Source organism: Coregonus clupeaformis, chromosome 14, assembly GCF_020615455.1.
Source record: "Coregonus clupeaformis isolate EN_2021a chromosome 14, ASM2061545v1, whole genome shotgun sequence".
Taxonomy (NCBI): Eukaryota; Metazoa; Chordata; class Actinopteri; order Salmoniformes; family Salmonidae; genus Coregonus; species Coregonus clupeaformis.
In genome coordinates, this window is record NC_059205.1 from 42764745 (window position 1) to 42792477 (window position 27733).

Genomic DNA, 27733 nt, shown 5'->3' on the forward strand with positions numbered 1-27733 from the left:
CTCTTTCTCTCCTTCCCGAACTATTACCTCATTCTCTCTCTCTCTCTCTCTCTCTCTCTCTCTCTCTCTCTCTCTCTCTCTCTCTCTCTCTCTCTCTCTCTCTCTCTCTCTCTCTCTCTCTCTCTCTCTCTCTCTTTCTCTCTCTCTCTCTCTCTCTCTCTCTTTCTTTCTCTCTCCTTCCCCACATATTCTCTTGATCTCTCTATTCCTTTCTTTCGTTCTCTCTTTCTCTCGTTCTCTCTTTCTCTTTCTAGCTCTCTCTCCCTTTCTCTCTCTTTCTTTCTCTCTCTCCTTCCTGACATTCTCTCCATCTCTCTGTTTCTCTCTTTCGCTCTCTTTCTCTTTCTATATCTTTCTTTCTATATCTCTCCCTCTCTCCTTCCCAACATATTACCTCCATCTCATTCTCTCTTCCTTTCTCTCTATCTCTCAATTTCTTTCACTTTCTCACTCTTTCTCTCTCCTTCCCGACATACGTATTACCTCCATTTCATTCTATTTTTCTCTTTTCGCTCTCTCTCTCCTTCCTGACATTCCCTCCATCTCGCTTTCTTTCTCTCTTTTTCTCTCTTTCTTTCTCTCTCTATATATCTTTCTCTCTCTCCTTCCCGACATACTGTATTACCTCCATCTCATTCACTCTCTCGCTTTTTCTCCTTTCTCTCGTTCTCTCTCTTTTCCTCTTTCTCCTTCCCAACGTATTCCCTCCATCTCTCTCTTTCTCTCTCTCTCGTGTATGATTTTACAAGCCTTGCCAAATGAATCCCTTTCTTCTCTCCTTCCCAGCATATTTCCTCCATAATGGGCTCAATTATAAACAGCAGATGTTATCTCTTGTTAGAGGCTTTTGTTCCACACGACTCTCAACAACACATTAACTTTACTATTATGTTGTGGTGCCAGGCAGACAGCAAGCAGCACTAATGCTCTTATACCAGTACAGCACAGAATATCTTTGTGCGTCTCAAATGGCACCCTGTTCTCTATATAAAGCACTACTTTTAAAACATTTCATAGGTAGCACTGGTGTTTTATATAGGGAATATAGGGGCGGCAGGTAGCTTAGTGGGTAAGAGCGTTGTGCCAGTAACCGAAAGGTCGCTGGTTCTAATCCCTGAGCCGACTAGGTGAAAAATCTGTTGATGTGCCCTTAAGCAAGGCACTTAACCCTAATTGCTCCTGTAAGTCGCTCTGGATAAGAGCGTCTGCTAAATGACTAAAATGTAAATGTAAATGTAAATGAATAGGGAACAGGTAAAAAACACAGAGACAATAGGAAACATCACCTAAACCCTCCAAAACAATTACATCAGAACTTTGCCAACGTTAATCATTAATCATCGTATAATTGTTGTTAATAATAGATTATTTATCTTTGGGAGGCAGGAGGGGTGTTAGCCTGAGGACGCTATGGGGACTGTTGGCACACATGGAGTCCATCGCAAATGCCACCATATTCCCTATATAGTGCACTAGTTTTGGGCCTTGGTCAAAATAAATGCACTATATAGAGATTATGCTGGCATTTGGTACTGGGCCATGGTTACAGTTGACTTGATGCTGCTGCACTGCTAACATGTTTGGGGCTGTTGCTTGAGGGGCGTTGGCAGTACCATGGCATATTGGGCCTGTGGTGGTCTCTGGGAGGTGAGCGTATGGGGTGTAACTGTAACCGTGGGTCTGACTGTTCCCTTCCTCCAGCGTCTCTCAGTGAGGGAGGCCGTGTCGGCCGTGGAGCCCCACTGGCTGACTGAAGTAACCACATCCAACAGTGTCTGTGTCTGTGTCCCAAATGGCACCCTATTCCCTTTAAAGTCCATTACTTTTGACCAGGGAATAGGGCTCTGGTCAAAAGTAGTGCACTATGAAGGGAATAGGGTGCCATTTGGGACACAGTCTAAGTCAATTAGGTACCATGAAGCAATCAAGTAACACTGTTTGGACTGTTGTGCCATTAGTTATACTGAGTTACAGAAAATTACAACACGTTGAAATTGAAAAGCCATCAGCGCCAGTTACCATGTAATGTAATGGCAAGCCACATTGATCTATGATCACACACACATTCCCTCGCCCTCGACTCAGTAAGCCATCTCTGAAAAAGCATTAAGAATAGAATACAGTTCAGTAAAATGAATTACTGTTGTGGATCTTTCTGTCTCACTCGCTCACTCACTCACACAGTGCTATTTGTGCCGCGGTACAGATGCGGCTGCATTCATGTCTCTAGTGTGTGAATGTATGAGTATCAGAGGGCCCAGTGAATGTAGCAGATAACAAGCCCTTGCCTTAAAGTGATGTTTCAAGATAACACCTGTTCCTACACAGACAGCACACAGTGACAGCATCAGCTGCTAGTACAGGGGGGGTGACAGTATGGGGGGGATGACATTATAGGGGGGGGTGACAGTATAGGGGAGGATGACGGTATGGGGGGGTGACAGTATGGGGGGGTGACAGTACAGGGGGAATGACAGTACAGGGGGCGATGAGGTTATAGATGGCTGGGGAGTCTCATTCTAATCTCAAGTCATTCTAATCTAGTGGACCAACTTTTTAGGAAAACTATTGTTTGTAATGCACCTTGTGAGAGGTGGTGTGTGTGTGTGTTTAGGAGGATTTGGTAGGGACAGTTGCTATTTGTGAATATGCCTTAATAATGGCGATATTAAAATACACATTATCTGCATGTTAGCATCACATAAGTCATTATGAGAGGTGGTCCTTGTCTTTGCTCAAAGTTCCACTGTGTTTAATCACTCACTGGCCCTCTCCATGTGGAGTCTGACTATGACCTCACTCCTGAGTGTGTGTGTGTGTGTGTGTGTGTGTGTGTGTGTGTGTGTGTGCAGTATGTACTCCACGCTGTGAGTTTCTCTTAGTACACACACACACACACACACACACACACACGCGCGCATGGAGGCACACGCACACACCTCCACATCAGTCTGCCTGGACTCCTGTCTGTCTATTATCCTAGGTGTTTGATATTCATGCTCTATCAGCATGCATTCTCAGGCAGAGAGAGAGCTGCTTTTAAAAGGGCAGACAACAGTGCTCTCCACGCATGGGCTCCCTCCAGCAATTACATCCTTCAGTGCCTCCTCTTCTCTCCTCTCTGCACTTTTAATTTGTTTCATGTGACTTTACAGTGTCATCAAATAGACAGACAGGTTTGTAGGAAAGTTGAGAGCGCCTCTCTAATAGTTTCAGGTGATGCTGTTCAGAACGATCAGGGGGCGCGAGCGAGGCCAGGGGTGTAGCGGTTGAGATTAGGGAGGGAGGGGGAGGGGGGTGGCCTTTACCTTTTATTCTCCCCCTGCGAAAGGTTGATTCACCCTATGGAATACAAAGCAGCATGCAGCCTAGGAGAAGAGAAGGGGAGGGGGGAGGGGAGGCAGTTCTGCTATTGTTCCACATGGATTCATTCTCACTCTTTCTCTCTTCTGTCTCTCCCTTCCCTCGCCCGCTCGCTCTCCTTCTGTCTCTCCACAAAGTAATTTGATCTCTCTCTCTGCAAACAATGGAAGCTAATGAATGTCTGACACTGAGCTTGATTATGACTGCATTCATTACACATGCACATAATTGCCAGTAGTTAAGTGTGCAGATTTATTCAAAGGACAGCTGTCAATTGACAAGGCAGAGAGAATAGCTTTTTTGTTGTTCAATGAGGCTCAAGCACCTGTTGCATTTTCTGATATTGTGTCTGTTTCTGTGTGTAGGAAATGCACTGTATACATTATTTAGTGCTCTGTTGGGGTCTGACAGGTGGTCACAGAATTGATCCGATGCTCACTCAATACCTATATTCTTATGTCAATTATGTTTCATGATGACAGCCAATGGCGCCACTGTGCTGCTGCAATTGTTCACAGATAAGCTATCATAACGTTATCTATCCTTGGCCCCAAGAACTCTCACTGTCACATCTGTATTGGACTGTGATCATGTTGAGTCCTCTCTTCTAAAACTAACTTCATAGATGTAAGCAGGACTTTCCACTGCTTCGGTGTTTCTAACAGTAGATCTCACAGTAGCAACAATGACCAGTGACACCATCCTCCCTCCCTCCCTCCCTCCCTCCCTCCCTCCCTCCCTCCCTCCCTTCCTCCCTCCCTCTCTGTTCTAGAAGGTTGAGGAGGATGACCTGGTGTTGACCCCGGATGGTACCAGGGAGTTCCTGACCTTTGAGATCCCTCTGAGTGACTCAGGGTCGGCAGGGTTAGGGGTCAGCGTCAAGGGCAACCGCTCCAAGGAGAACCACTCTGACCTGGGCATCTTTGTCAAGTCCATCATCAACGGGGGAGCTGCCTGCAAGGTGAGTCTCATCTTTCACCTTTCATTAGAACTAAAGTAAAAATTAGCCTATTTTCATGCTCATATACGTTATCAATAATATGGTATTCTTTGGATAATATTGGACGATATTGCCACTCCTATTTGCTATATCTTCAATCTAAGCCTACTAGAAAGTGTGTGCCCACAGGCCTGGAGGGAAGCAAAAGGAATTCCGCTACCCAAGAATAGTAAAGCCCCCACCCAAGAATAGTAAAGCCCCCTTTACTGGCTCAAATAGCCGACCAATCAGCATGTTACCAACCCTTAGTAAACTTTTGAAAAAATTTGCGTTTGACCAGATACAATGCTATTTTACTGTAAACAAATTGACAACAGACTTTCAGCACGCTTATAGGGGAGGACATTCAACAAGCACGGCACTTACGCAAATTACTGATGATTGGCTGAGAGAAACTGATGATAAAAAGATTGTGGGAGCTGTTTTGTTAGACTTGAGTACGGCTTTTGACATTATCGATCATAGTTTGCTGATGGGAGAACAAATGTGTTATGGCTTTACACCCCCTGCTATGTTGTGGATAAAGAGTTACCTGTAACAGAACACAGAGGGTGTTCTTTAATGGAAGCCTCTCCAACACAATACAGGTAGAATCAGTAATTCCCCAGGGCAGCTGTCTAGGCCCCTTATTTTTTCAATCTTTACTAATGACATGCCACTGGCTTTGAGTAAAGCCAGAGGCATGTCATTAGTAAAGATTGAAAAAATGCGTATGACTCAACAGCTACAGCGAGTGAAATCACTGCAACATTTAACAAAGAGCTGCAGTTAGTTTCAGAATTGGTAGCAAGGAATAAATTAGTCCTAAATATTTCAAAAACTAAAAGCATTGTATTTGGGACAAATCATTACCTAAACCCTAAACCTCAACTAAATCTTGTAATAAATAATGTGGAAATTGAGCAAGTTGAGGTGACTAAACTGCTTGGAGTAACCCTGGATTGTAAACTGTCATGGTCAAAACATGTTGCTACAACAGTAGCTAAGATTGGAAGAATTCTGTCCATAATAAAGCGCTGCTGTGCCTTTTTAACAACACTATCAACAAGGCAGGTCCTACAGGCCCTAGTTTTGTCGCACCTGGACTACTGTTCAGTCGTGTGGTCAGGTGCCACACAGAGGGAGCTCTGAAAATTTAAATTGGCTCAGAACAGGGCAGCACGGCTGGCCCTTAAATGTACATGGAGAGCTAACATTAATAATATGCATGGAAATCTCTCATGGCTCAAAGTGGAGGAGAGATTTACTTCATCACTACTTGTTTTTGTAAGAAGTGTTGACATGCTGAATGCACCAAGGTGTCTGTTTAAACTACTAGCACACAGCTCGGACACCCATGCATACCCCACAAGACATGCCACCAGAGGTCTCTTCACAATCCCCAAGTCCAGAACAGACTATGGGAGGCGCACAGTACAACGTAGAGCCATGACTAAATGGAGTTCTACTCCACATCAGGTAACTGATTCAAGCAGTAGAATTAGATTTTAAAAAACAGATAAAAATACACCTTATGGAACAGCGGGTACTGTGAAGAGACACACACACACAGGCAGATACACATAATAAGACACACACTCTATACACAGGTACACATGGATTTTGTATTGTAGATATGTGATAGTAGAGTAGTAGCCTGAGGGAACACACTTAATGTGTTGTGAAAAGTGTTATGAAATGTAATGTCATGTAAAATGTTAAATAGTATAAAACTGCCTTAATGTTGCTGGACCCCAGGAAGAGTAGCTGCTGCCTTGGGGGTCCTTAATAAATACAAATACAAATATACCGGTCTAACCAGCCTCTTAGCATCTTCTGTCTAGCAGTTCTGATAGCTGCTCTTCATTGCTTTTTCTGCTATTCATTATTCCACTGCCAGTACAGTAGCCCGTTTCTGCTCTCTTGCCAATTCCTTATGGAATTAAGTGACCTGTGCATCACTCGTTGTTTGGTGTGACAATAAGTGACAAGGAGTTGGCAAGATAACACAAACCAGGCTAACGGTACAGTGCTAATGCATTGAACAGCCTGATTGTGCGTGTTGACTGATTCTCATCCTACATGTCATATCCTGTCTGAACAGGATGGAAGGCTACGGGTCAACGACCAGCTGATAGCGGTGAACGGGGAGTCGTTGCTAGGCAAGACCAACCAGGAAGCCATGGAGACACTAAGGAAGTCCATGTCGGTAGAGGGCAACAAGCGGGGGATGATTCAGCTGATTGTGGCCAGGAGGGTCACTAAACGCAACGAGGTAGGCCTAACCATCGCTTTATTAAAGCTGTGGAGATTATAGGGCTAACACCAGCCGGGGGCGGGCTCATAGTAATGGCTGGAATGGAATGAATGGAACAGTGTCAAACGCATAAAAAACATGCATTCCTTTTATTCCTTTCCAACCATTACTATGAGTCTTCCTCCGCTCACCAGCCTCCACTGACTAACACGCTTGTATGCTGAAATACTTTTCTAACCCACAGGGCGTCTATGTGTGATGTTAGGCTTGTTGGAGGCTTTGGAGGCAGCGTCTGAGAGCATTGTGGCTCCATTCTTCTTTCCTCAGTCACTGCCATTGCTAATGTATTGTTTGTTTTTTCAAATGTTCGATTATCATATTAAAGATTCAAATTTTTTTTAATGACTGCATTCTGTTTTCTCTATGCGTTTCTTCAGCAGAAAAATGTGGTCATTCTTACTAAAATGTACAATATTCCTAAATAAGGTTAAGGCCACCCATCACAATGTCATGATACCTTTGACATTTGTTTCAAGTTTGGTCTTTATTTTTATTTTTTAAAACACTTGATAGTTGTTCAGTTACCATTAACACGCACCCTCACACATGTAGTCTTCGTCTCATTCCAAAGCCAGTGACACATTGCCTATTCTGAACTAGAGAACTATGTTAGGGATATGATGAAAGAGCACCCAGTCAGGTGGTTCACATCAGTTCACACGACATGAGCTGCGTCCCAAAATGGCACCCTATTCGCTATTTAGTGCAATACTTTTAAACAGGACCGATAGGGCTCTGGTCCAAAAAAGTGTACTATGTAGGGCAGTGTTTCCCAAATCCAGTCCTCCAGTACCCCCAACAGTACACATTGTTGTTGTAGCCCTGGACAAGCACACCTGATTCAACTTGCCAAATAATCATCAAGCCCTCAATGAGTTGAATCAGGTGTTGTTCTCCGGGGTTACAACAACAATGTGTGCGGGAGGACTGAAGTAGTGAATAGGGTGCCATTTGGGATGCAGCCATGCTCTCCTCTTAGCCTCCATGTCCCGAGGCATGCTGGGGGAATTAGTGACGGCTGGCCAACAAAGTTACACATTACTTTTTTTTCATTTAAATGTTAACATGTTGATACACTCCAGACTCGCTCTCACTCTCTTTATCTCTCTCTCCCTCCCTCTCTTTCTCTCTACCGCCATCCCTCTCCACATTTCAATGTCATGATATTGCTGCATACTCCAGACTCTATCCTGGCTTGATCACTTATCTATTGGAGAGCTCTGTCTACTGGTTGTTGTAGTGTGTACTGTGTGCCTCCAGCCCTGCCTCTGCCTCTTGCTACAGTACATGTCAGACCTGTGATTTCCCATGGTGCAGCTGTTAATTGAAAGCAGAGCAGGGGCTAAGGGCTAAGCCATGTGCTGCTGTCAGGTTGCAGGCTGTGCTGTGGAAAAGCCAAGGGTGAGAGGAGAGCATAGAACACTGGCTTTGAATGAGGTACACACACACACGGGATGACTCATCAATATCTGCATCACGGATACAGCTGTGGGGATGGCTTAGACTAGAGCATTATCTTTCTAGGTATCTGTATAGAAGAAGAATGATACTTTATTGATCCATTTTTCTTGCAGTCCACTGAATATGTGATATATATGAACCATAGAAGAACTCTACCAAGGTCATAGACATTCATGTGGCACAGCTTGATGGACAGGTTGTACTCCTGTCTCCCATCAACTCACACCATCCTTCTCTTTCTGACTTATCCTCCTAACTTTACCTCTAGGGTAGTAATCAGTGGCAAACTATTCTGTATCTGAACCAATATTTCCTCAATACTAAACCCCCACGCAGGGCTATTCTATTCAGACAGATGCCCTAATCACAATTACGACCCAATTACGACCCTGCACCAGTTTAATTATAGGTTTGAATATGCAATGAGTAGAGCAGTGATTTGTTGACAGGCACACACACACAAACAATAGGCCCTCCGCTCTGCAGCCAGTTTCATTAACCATCTCATCTCAACAGTCTGAAGCCATTTGGGCTCTCTAGAAATCATTTTTTCAGATCTCCACCCCCAGTCATTTGGTGTTGTTCCTATTTTACTAGTTCTACACCTGTTTTTACTCACATTTTACTGGCTAAGGTAGCAGCCACGTCTGCTTGATGAATGTTTAGCAGTTTCTACATTAAATGAACTGAACTTGTCTGTATCACACCTGTCTCTGTGTTATCAGCACGTCTATCAAACGTGGGAAATGAAATGAAGGCGCTGTGGATTGAATATTCACTGATTACATTTCCTCTTGTTGTGATGCACATCTGTTGATGCTGGCAGTCTTCATGCTAACAAGTAATTTTCTTCATCTTGAGCCATGAATACAGAAACCGTTGCACTTTTAGGTCTGGTTTCCCAAACACAAATTAAACCTAGTCCTGGACTATGAAGTTCTTTTAAATGAAGGGTCTCACCATTGAGAATGCTTTTTACACTTGGACTAGGCTTAATATGTGTCAGGAAACCAGCTTGTACAGTTTAAATCAGTGAAAGAGGAGATTCTAAGTGCAAACAATGAGGGCATCCTCACCATAGAGATTCTATTGATTCTATGTAATTCTATGGTCCACACACGTTCAACCCCACTTGCTCCTCAGCCATGTGTGTTTTTAAAGGTGACCGAGGCAGTAAATGGCCTATTTGTCCAATAAGCAGTGGTGAGTCAGATAGCCCCTTGAGGAAAATGGCACCGTGCTGCTCACCTGTGGGGGAATGTTGTCAGCAGGCGTCTTAACAGCTATTGAAAATCCATTGTCATTTATCAAGCTATCCTAACCATGGTCGTGGTGGTGCTGGGGCTAATATTAGCATGAACCTAGCCTGCCTCTACAGGTTTGTTATTTATCTAGCAAGCTGTGGTAGTGCCGGGGCTATGTAGCATGAGGCTAGCCTGCGTCTACCGGTCCCTCACAGACAGGATGAGGCATAATTTCTAGGTTTAGCTGTAATCGCTGCTGCAATCCCACCGTGAGAGAGAAATAGCCATAATGGGGTTTTGGCTTTGAGCTAGAATGGCAAAACGAGTTAAAAAATCAAGATTTAATCAAAATGTACTTAAGGGAGAATTTCGTCTCATACTGTGCATTTCCAATATAACGAGGATTCCTTCTTCCAATGTTACATGTATTGATTGTGCCTGTCTTCCCAATGCCTTTGTATGTGTAGCTGGAGGCCCCTGGGAGCCTCCTGGGACCGGAGCAGGCCCTCAACTCCACCCTGCTGGACGACCGGGAGCGTCGTATCTCCCACTCCCTGTACGGAGGCATAGAGGGCCTGGACGACAACCTGATGCCACAGCAGACCCTAATGGGCAGAATGATGGGTGAGTCAGGTCCCCCCAATACCTTCTCACACCCTTATTGCTGGGTTAACACCAGATATTGTCATTCACACATCACACTCTACAAACTGTAAACTAACAGTGTTGATAAGATCCAATTTACACCTGAGCCAAGCTGAGATGCTGTGTTGTTACTTAAAAAACAAGGCCAATTAATTAAAACTGAGAACTAATAGGACACAATTTCTGATTATTCGTTCGGCTAAAAAAGTATTCACTTCTAACCATGTATAATACTAGAGGGCAATTCCACTGTAACGGTGACACTGAGACTCAGATTTTTGACTTAAAAATGTCAAACAAAAACCGATGATTGCAAAGTTAAACAAACCATACATCTCTATGCACAATGACTGCTTTTAACAATTTCCGCAGACAATTTTACAAAAACGTATTTACTTGAAGAACAGTGCAGATGCAAAGTTTGGTAACAGAATGACGGTTTGTGCTGTTTATGCCTTCATTCTGTTACCAAGCTGGGTGGACTGGAATAGTTGCACCAGTATCTCCTGTTGTAACATCTGGCCTAGCGGTTGGTTGGCTGGCTGGTATCTATATCCTATGATTGATTGAATCTATGTGGCGCATTTAAAATCTGTGTCCTCCCATCAAACTGCCTGCCACCCTGTCTGTCTGTCAGCCCTCTCTCACAAACACACACACACACACACACACACACACACACAGTACGGACACACACAGTACGGACACACACACCACAAACAGTATGGTCACACACACAGTACTGGTCCTCTCTTTCAGGGTCAGCCTGAGGCGCTGACAGAACAGGCAGACTCCAAACAGAGAGCTCAGGGATTCACAGAGCACACACACACACACACCATTGAATCAATCAGAAGGTCTGCGCTGCACCATACAAGGGCCCCTGAGCTGTAAATTGTCTGACCTTTTCCCTTACATTTTCCGAGACATTAAGATCCGCTGAAAGTTGAATGGAAACTCACAGCACAGTCTGTTACTCCATTTCCTGTGTTGACAAACCTGGTGGTCGCAGATCATATAATCCACTGTAAACACACACATTGGGGGCTGCAGGGACATGTACTACTATATCTATTGGAGTAGCCCTAAACTTATGTTCTTAAAGGAAAGGTTCACCCATTTTGAACGTTATATTGTTTTTGTGCATCTCTGAGTGATGTTCTATTAATTCCCTGGGTCATTTCATGTTTTCATGTGTATCTGAGTTATTGGCGTTCAAGCAGGCAGAAATCCGGCCGGTATGATGTAGCACTGTGATAAAGTCGCTCTCACAACACTGCAAGTTAATAGGAATACGACTTTCAGATCGCAAAAACGTCTATCATACACGTCAGATTTCAATACTGGCCGATGTCATAACTCGGGAGGATGTCTTCTGTCGAATGAGCTATTGATCATATTTTTTGCGATATTCCTACCTCGAGAAACATTTATTTAATGGAGGGTCTAGCACATTTTTCCTATTTGTCTGCCTCTTTAGTCCAGGATGCATTGCATGGTGCCGTTGCCAGAGATATTATAGAAAGGAGATAGGAATCCAATGAATGAAGGAACGTATAACGCCCCACCTAGCAGACTGTCGACCAATAGTGTTCACTTTGTCATGCTGCGTCACGCGGTTGCTACGCTAATCGTCATGCAATCCCTTCTCAAAGTCAGTGTATATGTCGAAAAATTTGCCTATTTTCCTTGAAAGTACGTGATGTCACGATTCCAAATCTATACCATATTACATATAGCAAGTTAATTATCTCACATCTCGGAAAAGATTTGTAATGTTGTACTTCTTGTTGACAAAATTTTTGCTAATGTTGGGTTTTTGAGCTAGCGCCCAATAGACTCTCATTCACTCCTTGAAGGAGAGTGGTCCTTGTACCAGAATTGCCCAGAATGCACAGTGCGGCCCATTGACGTAGCATGGGCAACGTTTCCCATCTCCTCAAAAGTATATCTGCTGTTGGTAATGTTAGACTCCACTCTGTTAGGCACGTCGATCTGCAGGTTGAACATAGTGAGATTGTAGACTCCTAAATTGATAGTGCGGTTTGTTTATGCAATTTTACAGCTAACCAGCTACTTTACATGCTCATATTGTCGTTGGTATTATTGTGTGTAGCTACGTTTGCTAGCTAGCTAGCCAGCCAGTCCATACAGAGAGCATTGCATTGTGGATTTTGTAGTCGACTTGAGCTGCAACAGATTTCCACAACGATTTTCCATGTTGCTACCAACCTTATTATAACAGCAAAATGAAACATTTGTTCACAAAAAATATTGTTCTCACTTATTATTGTTATTTATTATTATTTTTTTAATTTAAAAATTTAAAAATACCACTGTAAATTAAAGGAATGGATGGTTTGGGGTGGATTTTTCCTTTAACGTTGCCATCTCGCTCATACTGTATGAGACCTATTAATAGTTTAAATTACACCACTGTGCGTCCACTGGATATCTATGTACTGATACAGTGTAATATATCCTAAGCAGGATTGTTGCACTGTAAGCCCATTTTAACGTCTGAGAACAAGACAGAAGATAGGATTTTCTTCAACTGACCTGAGTTGAGACTTTAGAAGAGACGGAGCATATAACTCTTGACATTACAGGACTAACGTATTGCCAAATGTTCATCCTGACCCATTAACCTCTACAGGATCGGTGTCCCGTATATGGGAAGGTTGAGCTCACGTGCGCTAATGTGATTAGCATGAATGTTGTAAGTTACAGCAAACTTTGTCTTATGTGGGCAGAAAGCTTAAATTATTGTTAATCTAACTGCACTGTCCAATTTACAGTAGCTATTACAGTGAAAAAATACCATGCTATTGTTTGAGGAGAGTGCACAACAACAAAAAACGTATCACGGCAACTGGTTTGATACATTCACCTCTGAAGGTAAATAATGTACTTACATTCAGTAATCTTGCTCTGATTTGTCATGCTAAGGGTCCCAGTGATAAAATGTAGCATAGTTTTGTTTGATAAAATCAATATTTATATTCAAATTTAGGAACTGGGTTCTACAGTTTGAACCCTTGCTGTCTCTGGCTCCACACCCACCCCGCCAGCCATCTAGATGTGTGAAAGTTAGTGTATAAGCTAATGATCCATCATGTATGACATTCCTGCGAGTGTGTAAACTTACATTTTGTATTACCATATCATTTTTGTATGTTCTCTATAGTTATGTACTTGAAAATGTATCAATTGACCAATTCGGCACATTTGGGCAGACTTGATACAAAATAGTCCAGTATTGCAACGCTTCACTGGATCAATCTGAAACTTTGCACACACACTGCTGCCATCTAGTGGCCAGAATCTAAATTGATGAAAAAATATGAAAAAAATAAATAAATAGAAAACACATGTTTTTTTGTTTGTACTATCTTTTACCAGATCTAATGTGTTATATTCTCCTACATTAATTTCACATTTCCACAAACATCAAAGTGTTTCCTTTCAAATGGTATCAAGATAACACACATCCTTGCTTCAGGTCCTGAGCTACAGGCAGTTAGATTTGGGTTTGTCATTTTAGGCGAAAATTGGAAAAAAAAGGGTCCGATCCTTAAGAGGTTAAACAACAGCCTGGCTTTGGAGGTTTACATGTCATAGATTTTCATCTCAGTTGTGTGCCTCACTTGTGGGCCTTAAATTGAGTCATTGACTTTGACTTTGGTTCATAGCAAGGCTTATTTAGCTAAGCTTATTTCTCCATATGTCTTGCCAGGCCTAGAGTTAGGAATTGTCAGTGTTGCTTTGTGTCAATGTCAGATTGGAAGTGGTTGGAATAGAGTAAAAGCTCTTTATAAACCAGTATTTAATTAACTGGCATTGTTTAATAGAGATGGGATGAAGGACGATGTTTGTCTCATGGTACACTATTCCCCACATAGTAGTAGTTCAGTAGTAGTCTATGGTCCAGGAGAGACTGTGATGTGTTCAGGTTATAGACAAAAAAGTCAGACTGGGCGGCATGAATACGTGTGGACTAGCTAGTTTAAAAAACATATTGCGTCCAAAATTCTAAACTGAATGAACACATACATCACTTTACCTCAACACTTCTAAGCTAGACTTGGTGATGTTGCTAAATATATCCTGAGAATACAATGGCAAAATTAGTTAGTTGTATTGTTTTAGTTAAGACTTAACACCCGGTTTGGCTTTGCCTGATTTCTCGGATCATTTTCCCATTGTTGTGCAGGCCTATCCCACTACTATGGCGATTAGAGGATAAGAGATTTCTTGAGTTAATTATTCTCTTCTTCAGGCAACGGCTCGTTCGTCAAGATGTCGACCGAAGGCAATTTCCCTGCTTATGCTAATTATGCAGATGGACTTGGACAGTGGCAAAATAAAACCCTCCTTCTCCTGCATCCCCCGCCCAATTATTCTCACCTCCCGACTCCATCTCCCATTTAATCTGGCCTGCCATTCCTCCCACCTCTCAGCTATTAAATCCTGCTCCTCTTCAGTATTCACCGGTATGTTGCCACATAAAGTCTCTGATAATTGCTTTTACTGAAGACGAGACAATTCTGTAAAAACGCTGCGATGATTGTTATTTTGTCCCGATGTCTGATTGTATTAGGGCTACTGTAAACTGCAATGAAAGTGTTCTAAATAAATCTCACTCTGTCAGGTGCTTTGAGTTCTGCTCACCATTGTTGTTGGTAAAAGAGTGCCTTTGATTGGTCCACATAAATATGTGTGAGTCTCAAACGCCAACCTATTCCCTATGTAGTGCACTACTTTTGACCAGGGCCCATAGGGTAGTAGTGGGAATGGGGTGCCGTTTGGGACCCATACTAACATTCTTACATATGGATGAATGCCTGCCCAAAAAGTTGATTGCTTCTAGAAAAATGCATGAACAGAAGTAGATTTATTCATTGGGCTACTCGGTGCCTGCCATCTTCATTCCTACTCCCCTACAGTCGCATTTCCTTACAGAACCATAGAACCATTCTCCGTGTACATTGATCTGCTAAGGCAGTGGTTCTCAAACCTCTCCTCGGGACCCCCAGAAGTTCTATGTATTTGATCTATTCTAGAGCTAGTACACCTGATTCAACTTGTCAACTATTCATCAAGCCCTTGACTAGGTGAATCAGGTGAGCTAGTGCAGGACTACACAAAGTTGTGAAACGTCTGGGGGTCCCCGAGGAAAGGTTTTGGAACCACTGCCTTAGAAGACCATGTACACTGGGCTTTATGGCTCACACACACCAGAGTTCCCCGAAAAGACACGCGCACACACACACACACACACACAGCAGGGATAGAGACGACAGGAACAACAACATTCTGAATTTACACACACACACACACACTGTCCCTCTGCTCTATTTACATTTTAGTCATTTAGAAGACACTCTTATCCAGAGCGACTTACAGGAGCAATTACGGTTAAGTGCCTTGCTCAGGGGCACATTGACAGATTTTTCACCTAGTCAGCTCAGGGATTCGAACCAGCGACCTTTTGGTTACTATTGAGACCGGTCAGTCTCTGAACTTTCAGCACACTGCTATTCATCCATCCAGCCATGCTAGCTGGCCGGGCAGTGTGGAACTGTGGATGTATTTGGTATCACAAAGATGTTCAGTGTGAAAGGATACGAGAAATAAACACTAACCCTGACTCAAGACCTCACGTCCCTGGTGGAAAGTCCTGTTCCCCTGCCATGAGACCCAAACAGATTCCTAACACAAATAAACGTTTCTCTCTGTCATTGTGGAGGGCTATTATACAGCATGGAAACCACCCTTCTTCAGATAGTTACCCACAAAGACAGATTAAGGATAGCGTCATGCATTGCATAGCAATGTGTTTTTAAATCCCTCTATTGGACACAGAAAGGGAAAGGTTTTTTGCCTGGCTCGGTGAGCGTGCCAAAGAAAATAGTTTTATCTTTTTCACAATGCTCAGCTTGCATTAAGCACACTATAATAACACTTGACAATGTCATGCCAGATGCTGCCAAACACAGCATGGTGGTTTAACTAGGAACTAATTGAGAATTTCACTCTGGGTCTGCTTTTAAATTAAAACATGTATTGTGGTAAATGTGTTGTTATATCAAATAATTAAATGTCCAATGAATATCAAATGAAAGCTTTAAATGTGTTTATTGTGTAATGTATATCAAAGCCTTTCTCCTCCATGTTGTCCTACAGGTAACTACCAGCTCTCCCCTACGGTCAACATGCCCCAGGACGACACAGTCATCATCCAAGACGATAGGCTGCCTGAACTTCCTGCCCACCTCTCTGACCAATCGTCTTCCAGCTCCCATGACGACGTGGGGTTCCACGTGGAGGTCCCTCCCCCCTGGGCTAAAGAGATTCAAATTCAGAATGAGAGGTGAGGCTATCGTCCCAAATGGCTCCCTACATAGTGCACTACTTTTGACCAGAGCCCTATGGTCCCGGGTCAAAAGTAGTGCACTACATAGGGAGTAGGGTGCCATTTGGGGGACAGTTAAGCACTGGCTTGGTAACCTTCTGTTACCTCCCTGTCAAACACACATTTCATCTCCACGAACACCGCAGAGGGTTTCTGTGTTTATTACATTTACATTTTAGTCATTTAGCAGACGCTCTTACCAACTGTTAGTGTCAGACTTAACATTCCTTTTGATAATCGGGACCATGTTTTGCTAAGGTTTCGCAATGGAATGCTAGTATTATTTCAGTTGTAGCAAATTAGACCTAGTACTGTGTATTCAAAAGATTCCACCCTTTTTTTCTACACTGAACCAGCTAGAAATACACTGTAGGTCTAGATCTTTTTCTTTATACTGTATGTTGAAACATAAGGTCAATGTGTCTCTCTATGTTTGCTGAATCCGTCTGATTTTGAACGGAAAATCAGGGACACCTACCTGCTGTATCCCAAATGACACCATTTTCCCTATATAGTGCACTACCAGAGCCCAATGGCCCTGGTCAAAAGTAGTCCTGTAAATACAGTGGGGGAAAAAAGTATTTAGTCAGCCACCAATTGTGCAAGTTCTCCCACTTAAAAAGATGAGAGAGGCCTGTAATTCTCATCATAGGTACACGTCAACTATGACAGACAAAATGAGAAAAAAAAATCCAGAAAATCACATTGTAGGATTTTTAATGAATTTATTTGCAAATTATGGTGGAAAATAAGTATTTGGTCAATAACAAAAGTTTCTCAATACTTTGTTATATACCCTTTGTTGGCAATGACACAGGTCAAACGTTTTCTGTAAGTCTTCACAAGGTTTTCACACACTGTTGCTGGTATTTTGGCCCATTCCTCCATGCAGATCTCCTCTAGAGCAGTGATGTTTTGGGGCTGTCGCTGGGCAACACAGACTTTCAACTCCCTCCAAAGATTTTCTATGGGGTTGAGATCTGGAGACTGGCTAGGCCACTCCAGGACCTTGAAATGCTTCTTACGAAGCCACTCCTTCGTTGCCCAGGCGGTGTGTTTGGGATCATTGTCATGCTGAAAGACCCAGCCACGTTTCATCTTCAATGCCCTTGCTGATGGAAGGAGGTTTTCACTCAAAATCTCACGATACATGGCCCCATTCATTCTTTCCTTTACACGGATCAGTCATCCTGGTCCCTTTGCAGAAAAACAGCCCCAAAGCATGATGTTTCCACCCCCATGCTTCACAGTAGGTATGGTGTTATTTGGATGCAACTCAGCATTCTTTGTCCTCCAAACACGACGAGTTGAGTTTTTACCAAAAAGTTCTATTTTGGTTTCATCTGACCATATGACATTCTCCCAATCCTCTTCTGGATCATCCAAATGCACTCTAGCAAACTTCAGACGGGCCTGGACATGTACTGGCTTAAGCAGGGGGACACGTCTGGCACTGGAGGATTTGAGTCCCTGGCGGCGTAGTGTGTTACTGATGGTAGGCTTTGTTACTTTGGTCCCAGCTCTCTGCAGGTCATTCACTAGGTCCCCCCGTGTGGTTCTGGGATTTTTGCTCACCGTTCTTGTGATCATTTTGACCCCACGGGGTGAGATCTTGCGTGGAGCCCCAGATCGAGGGAGATTATCAGTGGTCTTGTATGTCTTCCATTTCCTAATAATTGCTCCCACAGTTGATTTCTTAAAACCAAGCTGCTTACCTATTGCAGATTCAGTCTTCCCAGCCTGGTGCAGGTCTACAATTTTGTTTCTGGTGTCCGTTGACAGCTCTTTGGTCTTGGCCATAGTGGAGTTTGGAGTGTGACTGTTTGAGGTTGTGGACAGGTGTCTTTTATACTGATAACAAGTTCAAACAGGTGCCATTAATACAGGTAACGAGTGGAGGACAGAGGAGCCTCTTAAAGAAGAAGTTACAGGTCTGTGAGAGCCAGAAATCTTGCTTGTTTGTAGGTGACCAAATACTTATTTTCCACCATAATTTGCAAATAAATTCATTAAAAATCCTACAATGTGATTTTCTGGATTTTTTTTCCTCAATTTGTCTGTCATAGTTGACGTGTTCCTATGATGAAAATTACAGGCCTATCTCATCTTTTTAAGTGGGAGAACTTGCACAATTGGTGGCTGACTAAATACGTCATTTGGGACGTAGCATTGACCTGAAGGGCTTTTGCCACCCTGTGATGACGAGGTCCAGTCAGAGTCCTCATCAGTGGTGCTGGGCTGGTCTGAGTGTGTTGTGATTGTAACTCGTCCAGCCCAGTCAGATTAGTCTCTGCTGTAATCAGAGGCTCCTCAGGTATGGTCCTGACTCTAGGAGCTGCAGTGGCTTGATTTGATGATTGGAAGATATTGATGATGATGGTTTGATTTGCACTAGAACCACTAGAATAATCTCTCTCTGTCCCTCTCTTTCTCTCTCTCTCTCTCTCTCTCTCTCTCTCTCTCTCTCTCTCTCTCTCTCTCTCTCTCTCTCTCTCTCTCTCTCTCTCTCTCTCTCTCTCTCTCTCTCTCACACTCTCTTTCTCTCTCTCTCTGTCTTTTCTCCTCTTACACACTCACTCTCATTCTTTGTCTCTGTCTTTGTGTCTCTCTCCATCACTTCCTTCCCCCCTCTCCTCCTGTAGCACTCTGAGCCCTGATGACACCGACCCAGATGGAGCCTTTCAGAGGGAGGGCTTTGGCAGACAGAGTATGTCAGAGAAACGGACAAAGCAGTTTGGAGATGCCAGTCAGCTGGAGATCATCAAGACACGCAAGTCCAAGAGCATGGATCTAGGTACTAACCCAAACAACCACCATGTCCCTTTCCTCCCTCTCATTGACTCCCTATAGGTCAGCCCTGCCTGGAACCAATGGCACGACGTTATAGGTTGGTTTACCAGACAGAGATTTATGGAAAGGTGGCATCCTATGACCCTGAGCTCTTTAGTAAGGCCATTCTACTGCCAATGTCTGTCTATGGAGATTGCATGGCTGTGTGCTCGATTTTAACGGTTGTGGCTGAAAGAAATAGCCGAATCCACTAATTATGAAGGGTTGTCCACATACTTTTGTATATATAGTGTACATACACATACCCCACTCATTGTTAATTGCATCTATAAGACTTGCATTGCACACCCTGATATTTGCGGCTTCTACTCTATGTAATCTATGTGTGACGCATTTCTCTGTCTTTTATGTGACATCAAACAGGTTGATGCACTGGATCTGCCACACCTCAGAATAATGTTTCAGATGACATTAGACCATCCTGATCGCTTTGGCTCACAGTCATCTTCCCCCTCACACACCCTATGGCTGCGTCCCAAATGGCACCCTGTTCCATTTATATATAGTGCACTACTTTTGACCAGTGGTGCCCTATAAAAAGAATAGGGTGTAATTTGGGACACAGCCTATATCTAATCTGCTTCTGATCCCCACTGAATTACTGTAGTCCTGCACTGTGTTTATATCACAATAGCTCTGATTGCTATCCTAAACCCCTCCATTTCCCTGTTTTTCTGTCTCTGTGTCTCGCATGGTCTCTGATTGCCCTTGAAATTGCCCAAAGATGTGATGATGTACGCACTGTACAGTAACATTGTTGGAATGTTTGCATGTTGAATGTGCTCACTAACCAATCCTAAATGTTTATTGCCCCCCTTTAACAGTAGCCGACGAGATTAACCTCACCCCTCGCAAAGAGAACACACCAGGTAAGGAGTGACATGTCACTGAGGGAGAACGGACACCTCATCCATTCCAGTCCCTCCCCACATTCCATCCTGCGAATCCAGACCTGTAGAATCTACCACCTCACAATGAGAAGAGAATAGAATACAAAGAACCTTGAGACAGTTTGAGGTCAATGTGGGTGGGAGAATATGGACTTGGCAGTGATTTTTCTTAAGACACGGTAGCACTGCTAATTGTTCTGTGGATGGGAATGTGAGGAGGGAGAGAGAGATATAGGAAGAGCGAAAGAGAGCGATTGATTGAGAGAGGGAGAGAGCGAGAGAAAGAAAGAAAGAACGCTCTGTCCTTGGCTGGTGCTGCAAACTGACAGCAAGTCATCCGTCATTGTCAGCTGTGTGTTTTCACAGCCACCTCTAAATAGAAGCTCCTTCGAAGGATGGGATTTAGCTGAATGGCACAGTGAAAGCAGGAGAAAGGAAGGGAAACAACAGGAAATGGAGGCGGTCTGGTAGAACTACTGTACACATGAATGAGACTAAATATTTCAATGTCCCTTGTTAGGACATTTTGTTTTCTCCAAACATTGTCTGAGCAGTCACTAGCAAGAGAGAGATGCCTGGTTTGCGACCCAAATTGCACCCTATTTCCTATTCAGTGCACTACTTTTGACCAAAGCCCTATATAAGGAATAGGATTCCATTTGGGAAGCAGACCCAAACTTTAACGTGGGTGGCCATGGATATGGTGGCAGCTTGGCTGGAAAATTGAATACATTGCAGCCTGAACAAGCAGGGCTGGTGCCTATTCATTTTCATCAGGCTGTCCTGTCCTCTTAACGTCTCACTGAAGCAGCGGCTGATGGGCTTTCATGCATCAAACTCCATTCATTTGGTTTTAGCGTTCAGCCAGCAGCTGCACCGCACGCTTCCCAGTCACACCTCGGTGGTAGTCTTAAAAATTACATTAATTCAGGCCTCTGACAGACGGCGTGAGTCAAGAACATCAGGCAGTGGTTTGTTTGAGAAAGAGCTTTGGGAATTTCAGATAGTCAGATCTGGCAACGTCCAGCCTTCTACATATCTGCACTGGCATGTTTGTTTCAGATATCAGACCTGGCAACCCAGCTCCAACATATCTGTACTAGGCATGTTTGTTTCATATAGTCAGACCTGGCAACCCAGCTCCAACATATCTGTACTAGGCATGTTTGTTTCAGATAGTCAGACCTGGCAACCCAGCTCCAACATATCTGTACTAGGCATGTTTGTTTCAGATAGTCAGACCTGGCAACCCAGCTCCAACATATCTGTACTAGGCATGTTTGTACAGACTGCCACCCTATTCAAACTGAAGATAACGCGGGTCGTACAGAGATCGGCGGTGGTGCCTTATAATAATAATAAATACAGGTATCAATCACCCTGCAGTCGGGAGGAAGGTCGAACAGGGAATACCCTGGAAGTGTCCCAAATAGCACCCTATATCTTATATAATGCACTACTTTTGACCAGGGCCCATGGAACTCTGGTCAAAAGTAGTGCACTATGTAGGGAATAGGGTGCCATTTGAGATGCTGCCACTGTGTGGCTATAGGACCCACTGGAGTTGCACATATAGGCACGTAACCGACTGGAAACGTCCTGGAAAGTTTGAAGGAATGACTGTTGCTATTGGCCATTAGGGAGCTGTATACCAGTGGGCAAACAGCCCTGCATTGCCCTCTACTAACCTAGTGGACAAACATGTGGATACAGTCTGTGTCAACAAGGTCCTATTGCCAATCAGTGGATAAGTGTGGCCCAGTGGCCCAGGTTATTGTGTCCCATCACTCCCCTCTCGCAGGCTACGTCCATTCCCTATATAGTGCACTACTTTTGACCAGAACTCTATGGGACATCACTCCCCCTCCCAGGCTGTCACTGTCATCAGTTTCCCCAGGATTTGGGATTTGTTTTGGGCCTGCTAAATGGACCATGCCTCATTGCTACTTTAGCTGGGAGTGAATGTGTATATTAAAGAAGGAGAGTGTAGCACAGGGGCCGGGTAGAGAGAACCCCTGAAACGCTTAAGAAAATAGCCTGAAATCTATTAGCCTCTAACAGTTATTAGGGCGAAATTGAATAGGTATTTTTTCCTATTTTTTTCCACAAATTAAATTGTAGGAGGGTGGTGATCGTACAATGTACAAAACTATTTTTTATATATATATTTTGTGGATGTCATTTTACAGACAGGTAAATAAAGTACATGTGTGCCTCTTCTTTGCCAAGTCTTAAACTGGAGGCTAGAAACAACAGGTCTGCATCCCAAATGGCACCCTATTCCCTATATAAAGCACTACTAGTACTAGCACCCTGGGTCTCTTGTTTACCCAGTCCCCCAGTAGCTCTGCTACAGTATACTTTGTGGATTAGAGGGAGAGAGAGTCTGCTGGGCTGTTCCCCTGAAGTAATCCATCCCTCTCTCTGTTTGCATCCCAAATGCCACCCTATTCCGTATATAGTGCACTACTTTTATATGGGCCCTGGTCAAAAGTAGTGCACTACATAGGCAATAGGGTGCCATTTGAGCCGCATCGTCTCTACACCTCCATACCACTCTACCTTTATTTCTCTACAATACCCCCTCAACCTGTGAGTGATGAAGAGATGTACTGTACACCGACAGGGGTTTTCAACTCTTACCCTACGAGGTCCGGAGCCTGCTGGTTTTCTGTTCTACCTGATAATTAATTGCACCCACCAGTCCCTGATTAGAGTGGAAGAATGAAAAAAAGCTTTGAGGTCCAGATTTGAATTTGAGGGACCTACTCTTATCTAGGCTTTAGCCAAAACACTATCATTGTAAAGGTTTATCCCCTTTTTTCTCAATGCAACATAACCCATTTGGTTACATGTTACACAGTGTGAGCTCCATCCAAGTTTTCATTACAACTCACAGGTAGTAAAGTAAAATAACAAAATGCTTTAGTTAAACACAGCCCTGTATTTAAAAAATACAAAAGCTCCTTTAGTTCACTCACAGCTTTATCAATTAACTACGTTTTGATACTGTTGCTCCTCCCTAGGGTCTTCCACCAGGGACGTGGGTCCTTCCCTAGGCCTCAAGAAGTCCAGCTCTCTAGAGAGTTTACAGACAGCCGTTGCCGAGGTAACACTGAACGGTGACATGCCCTTCCACAGGCCACGCCCACGCATCATCAGGGGGCGGGGCTGCAACGAGAGCTTCCGGGCCGCCATCGACAAGTCATACGACAGGCCAGGCGCTACAGAGGAGGACGATGAGGACATGGAGACATGTAAGATAGACTTCTATTGGACAGATCTCCATAAGATAGACTTCTATTGTCAGATCTCAGTAAGATAGACATCTCTTGGACAGATCTTAGTTCAGGAGACATGTAAGATATAATTATATTGGATAGAAATCTTAGCTAACCAAGGCCAAATACTTTCACACATACATACTGTATCTTCCATTGATATCTACACACAATTAATGGTAAAGTTCAAGTTACCTGTGCGTATTAAAGGTCAGGATTCAAGATCAAATATTCAAAGACCATTTCTTCTTTAAAGATTCCGCCAATATAAAACATTCTGTTACTGTCTGTCCAGTGGAGGAGGACACCGAGGAGAGCTCTCGGTCCGGGCGCGACTCTGTGTCCACCGTGGCAGACCTGACCCCACTACCCAACACAGAGAGACCGCTGGTCAATGGCAACCACACCAATGAAGACAAGAAGAAGGATAAGGGAGGGAATGATAAAAAGAAACAGAGGGACAAAGAGAAGGACAGCAAGAACAAGGCTAAGAAAGGCATGCTGAAAGGCCTGGGAGACATGTTCAGGTAGGACGCATGGACGCACACACTCACTCTCCATCCTCCTTTACCGGTGTTTTACCCACCATTATAAGTGGGTACTGGGATCATGCCTTTCATCTGATTGTCTGAGATGGTCTCTGATTGTCTGAGATGGTCTCTGATTGTCTGGGATGCTCTCTGAGCTGTCCGAGATGGTCTCTGATTGTCTGGGATGCTCTCTGAGCTGTCCGAGATGGTCTCTGATTGTCTGGGATGCTCTCTGAGCTGTCCGAGATGGTCTCTGATTGTCTGGGATGGTCTCTGATTGTCTGAGATGCTCTCTGGGGTGTCTGGGATGCTCTCTGGGGTGTCTGGGATGCTCTCTGGGGTGTCTGGGATGCCAATGATCAGATATTCCTAGTGGTTTTGAAAAGGCTATGTCCCAAATAGCATCCTATTCCCTATATATAGTGCACTACTTATTTAGTAAAAGTAGTGTACTAAATAGGGAATAGGGTGCTATCGTGGTTCTGACAGAGAGAATGCCGACAGTGTAAAATAATGAGATCCAGTGCGAAGGAGAAGGAGCTCCTGGCAGACATGCAGATGAGATGTGTTTGGCCTAAAGAGGTGTGTGTGTTATTGTGTTTGGCCTTAAGAGGTGTGTGTGTTTGGCCTAAAGGTTGCTGGAAGCTGGAATAATTTGGCTGCTATAATCGCAGGGAACTGTAGAATCATTATGCAGTTGTTCTCCCATTGACACGAGCACTGTCAGTAGTTACACACGCAAGTATACACACACATACATACATACATACACACACACACACTACACACTTTAATCAAGCCCAGATAAAGTATCTGAAATACTATTTAAACCCAGGTCTTGTTGGAGTGTGTCGCAGAGACAGAGGCTAGTCAGAGCTGACCCTCTCAGCTCTCTGGGCACCACACACACGCACACACACATTCATACACACTGCAGCCCAATCAAAGCCTCATTACCATCAAAGCACCATAAGACCACAGAAGCCTCCCTCTCCTACTATACACCAATCACCACTTGGACTCAAAGCAACACCCAATCTGCTCGCTTGGCAGCCTCCTCAAAATGGCCACTGCCCAGACACACACTAACACACACATGTGGCAGCATCAGTACGGTTGGTTTTTCAATGCTACGGTATAGTGAAGTGAAGAACTGTAGTACTGTAACTCATGAAATGTCTCGAGCTGTGCTAGAGTCAGTGAAACTGTCAAGCCAGACCTTATCAGGTCAAGATGAATTTGATATGCATCTGTTACGTGATTGCAATGCATCCTGTCTGTCCATCTCATATCTATGTGGTTTGATTTTAAACCGTCGTGGCTTATCGTCATCTTCTCATGGACAGTCTTTATCTGAGAAAATAACTCTACCGCAAATATTTAAAGCAATGCAGTCTCTCTTTCTCTCTCTCTCCCTTTCTCTCTCTCTCTCTCGCTCTCTCTTTCTCTCTCTCTCGCTCTCTCTTGCTCTCTCTCTCTGTCTCTCTCTCTCTCTCTCTCTCTGTGTTATGACACTTTCTCAACAGAGCCATTGAACTTGAAGTCTCAAGTCGCCTGCTTCTTTAACTAAAATATATCTTGTAAATTCCCATCTTATCATTGGTGTGGAACTCATAAGCAGATAAATTATAAGGGTTCTGTGTACAGAATATGAAATGCCCTTCTGTCATGATGAATGTCCTACTCGTCTCAGAAAGTTTCACTAGTTCCTCCTATCATAAATCTCCAGTGTGTCTGAAGGAGACTGTGGCTGTGTCCCAAATGGCAGCCTATTCCCTATATACATAGGGGCTCTGGTCTAAAGTAGTGCACTATAAAGGGAATAGGGTGCCATTTGGGAGTCCCAAATAAAATTGGGACGTGGCTGGTGTTTAAGGAGACTTAATGGAATCCACTGGAGTGTAAAGAGAAACTGTCACCCGCTGTCTCTGTGATAGATAGGACTGCTCTTCATATTAACACCTACACATCACTGTCAACGACTTTATGCTACATTTGAGGCCATTTGTTGATCAATTAATCAGGTAATAGACCTCCCCCTGCTGTATTTCACTCTCATCCCTGTCTCTCGCTCTGTCTCCTTTCATTATCTCTCACACTTACTCTCTCGCTCTCTATTGAACTCGGAGAGACTCTGCATGCCAATTTCCCTCTGAATAAGCCTTGGCAAACTCAGTCAAGTAGAATGCAAAAGTTGAGAGCTAAACATTTGATGGAGTTTTTGTCAGAAGAGAGTTGGAGAGAATGGCAGAGTTGATCACCATTAGTAGTTTACTAGTTATTGTCTCTGGGGGAACTGTTTGAATGCGTCCCAAATGGCATCCTATTCTCTATAAAGTGTACTACTTTTAACCATGTCCGATAGGGCTCTGGTCAAAAGTAGTGCATTAGGGAATAGGGTGCCATTTGGGATGCACCCTTAGAAATACCCAAATTGAAGCCATTTCGGTAAAATTGTTTGTCTGCTGCCCCAATTATATTTCAGGTTTGGTAAACATCGCAAGGACGGAGAGAAAATAGAGCGTAAAGGATCAAGCAAGTGGAGGCCAGAGGAGCTACAAGCCTCAGAGGAAGAAACACTGAGGATGAGGCTGGAGCAGGAGAGGTGAGTGTCTGCCTACACACACCATTTTTTATTAGATGTTTTCTTGGTATAGAGACTGACAGGACAGTTAAGAAAATACATGTTTTGTGTAAAAGTCGTGGTGGGACTGGGAATCGATTCCACACGGATACAAACGTAATTTGCTGAAAGGCATTGGGTGATGCTACCCACTAAACAAACCCCAGGCCACAAGCTACTGTTGAAGTCTGAAGTTTACATACACTTAGGTTTTTCAACCACTCCACAAATTTCTTGTTAACAAACTATAGTTTTAGCAAGTCGGTTAGGACATCTACTTTGTGCATGACACAAGTAATTTTTCCAACAATTGTTTACAGACAGATTATTTCACTTATAATTCACTGTATCACAATTCCAGTGGGTCAGAAGTTTACTTACTCTAAGTTGACTGTGCCTTTAAACAGCTTGGAAAATTCCAGAAAATGATGTCATGGCTTTAGAACCTTCTGATAGGCTAATTGACATAATTTGAGTCAATTGGAGGTGTACCTATTGATGTATTTCAAGGCCTACCTTCAAACTCAGTGCCTCTTTACTTGACATCATGGGAAAATCTAAAGAAATCAACCAAGACCTCAGAAAAAATATTGTACTCCTCCACAAGTCTGGTTCATCCTTGGGAGCAATTTCCAAATGCCTGAAGGTACCACATTCATCTGTACAAACAATAGTACACAAGTATAAACACCATGGGACCACGAAGCTGTCATACCGCTCAGGAAGGAGACACATTCTGTCTCCTAGAGATTAACGTACTCAGGTACACAAGCTCTGTCAGGAGGAATGGGCCAATATTCACCCAACTTATTGTGGGAAGCTTGTGGAAGGCTACCCGAAACGTTTGACCCAAGTTAAACAATTTAAAGGCAATGCTACCAAATACTAATTGACTTCAACTGTATACTACTAGAGGTCAAATAGGATATTGCACAAGACATTGCTGTCACTGAAATGTACCATTGATGCAAAACTAAACTAAAGCCATTAACAGGGCTTTCTGGTCAGTGTCACATAGTATTTTCTGTTTTCACCAGGAGCCAAAGAAAGGTCAAGGGTCAACATATTGGGAAACCTCACTGAAAGAGCCTGCTCGGTCTTCATTCCCCGGCCTGTCTTACTTGCCCCTGTATCA

General features: G+C 43.5%; 1 protein-coding gene across 4 annotated transcripts in view; it reads left to right on the forward strand.

Annotated features, from left to right (window-relative positions):
- The window catches only part of LOC121580868 (partitioning defective 3 homolog), a 299046-nt gene that overhangs the window by 192277 nt on the left and 79036 nt on the right, over positions 1 to 27733 (forward strand). For 3 of the 4 annotated variants that reach the window (XM_041895983.2, XM_041895984.2, XM_045224826.1), the window contains 9 exons: positions 4136 to 4324; positions 6447 to 6617; positions 9832 to 9988; positions 16196 to 16382; positions 19067 to 19218; positions 20099 to 20143; positions 23191 to 23421; positions 23741 to 23972; positions 26461 to 26580. In XM_041895983.2, the coding sequence (XP_041751917.2) occupies positions 4136 to 4324; positions 6447 to 6617; positions 9832 to 9988; positions 16196 to 16382; positions 19067 to 19218; positions 20099 to 20143; positions 23191 to 23421; positions 23741 to 23972; positions 26461 to 26580 (1484 nt within the window). The remainder of the gene's footprint in view (positions 1 to 4135; positions 4325 to 6446; positions 6618 to 9831; positions 9989 to 16195; positions 16383 to 19066; positions 19219 to 20098; positions 20144 to 23190; positions 23422 to 23740; positions 23973 to 26460; positions 26581 to 27733) is intronic. The other variant, XM_045224827.1, reaches the window with a different exon arrangement.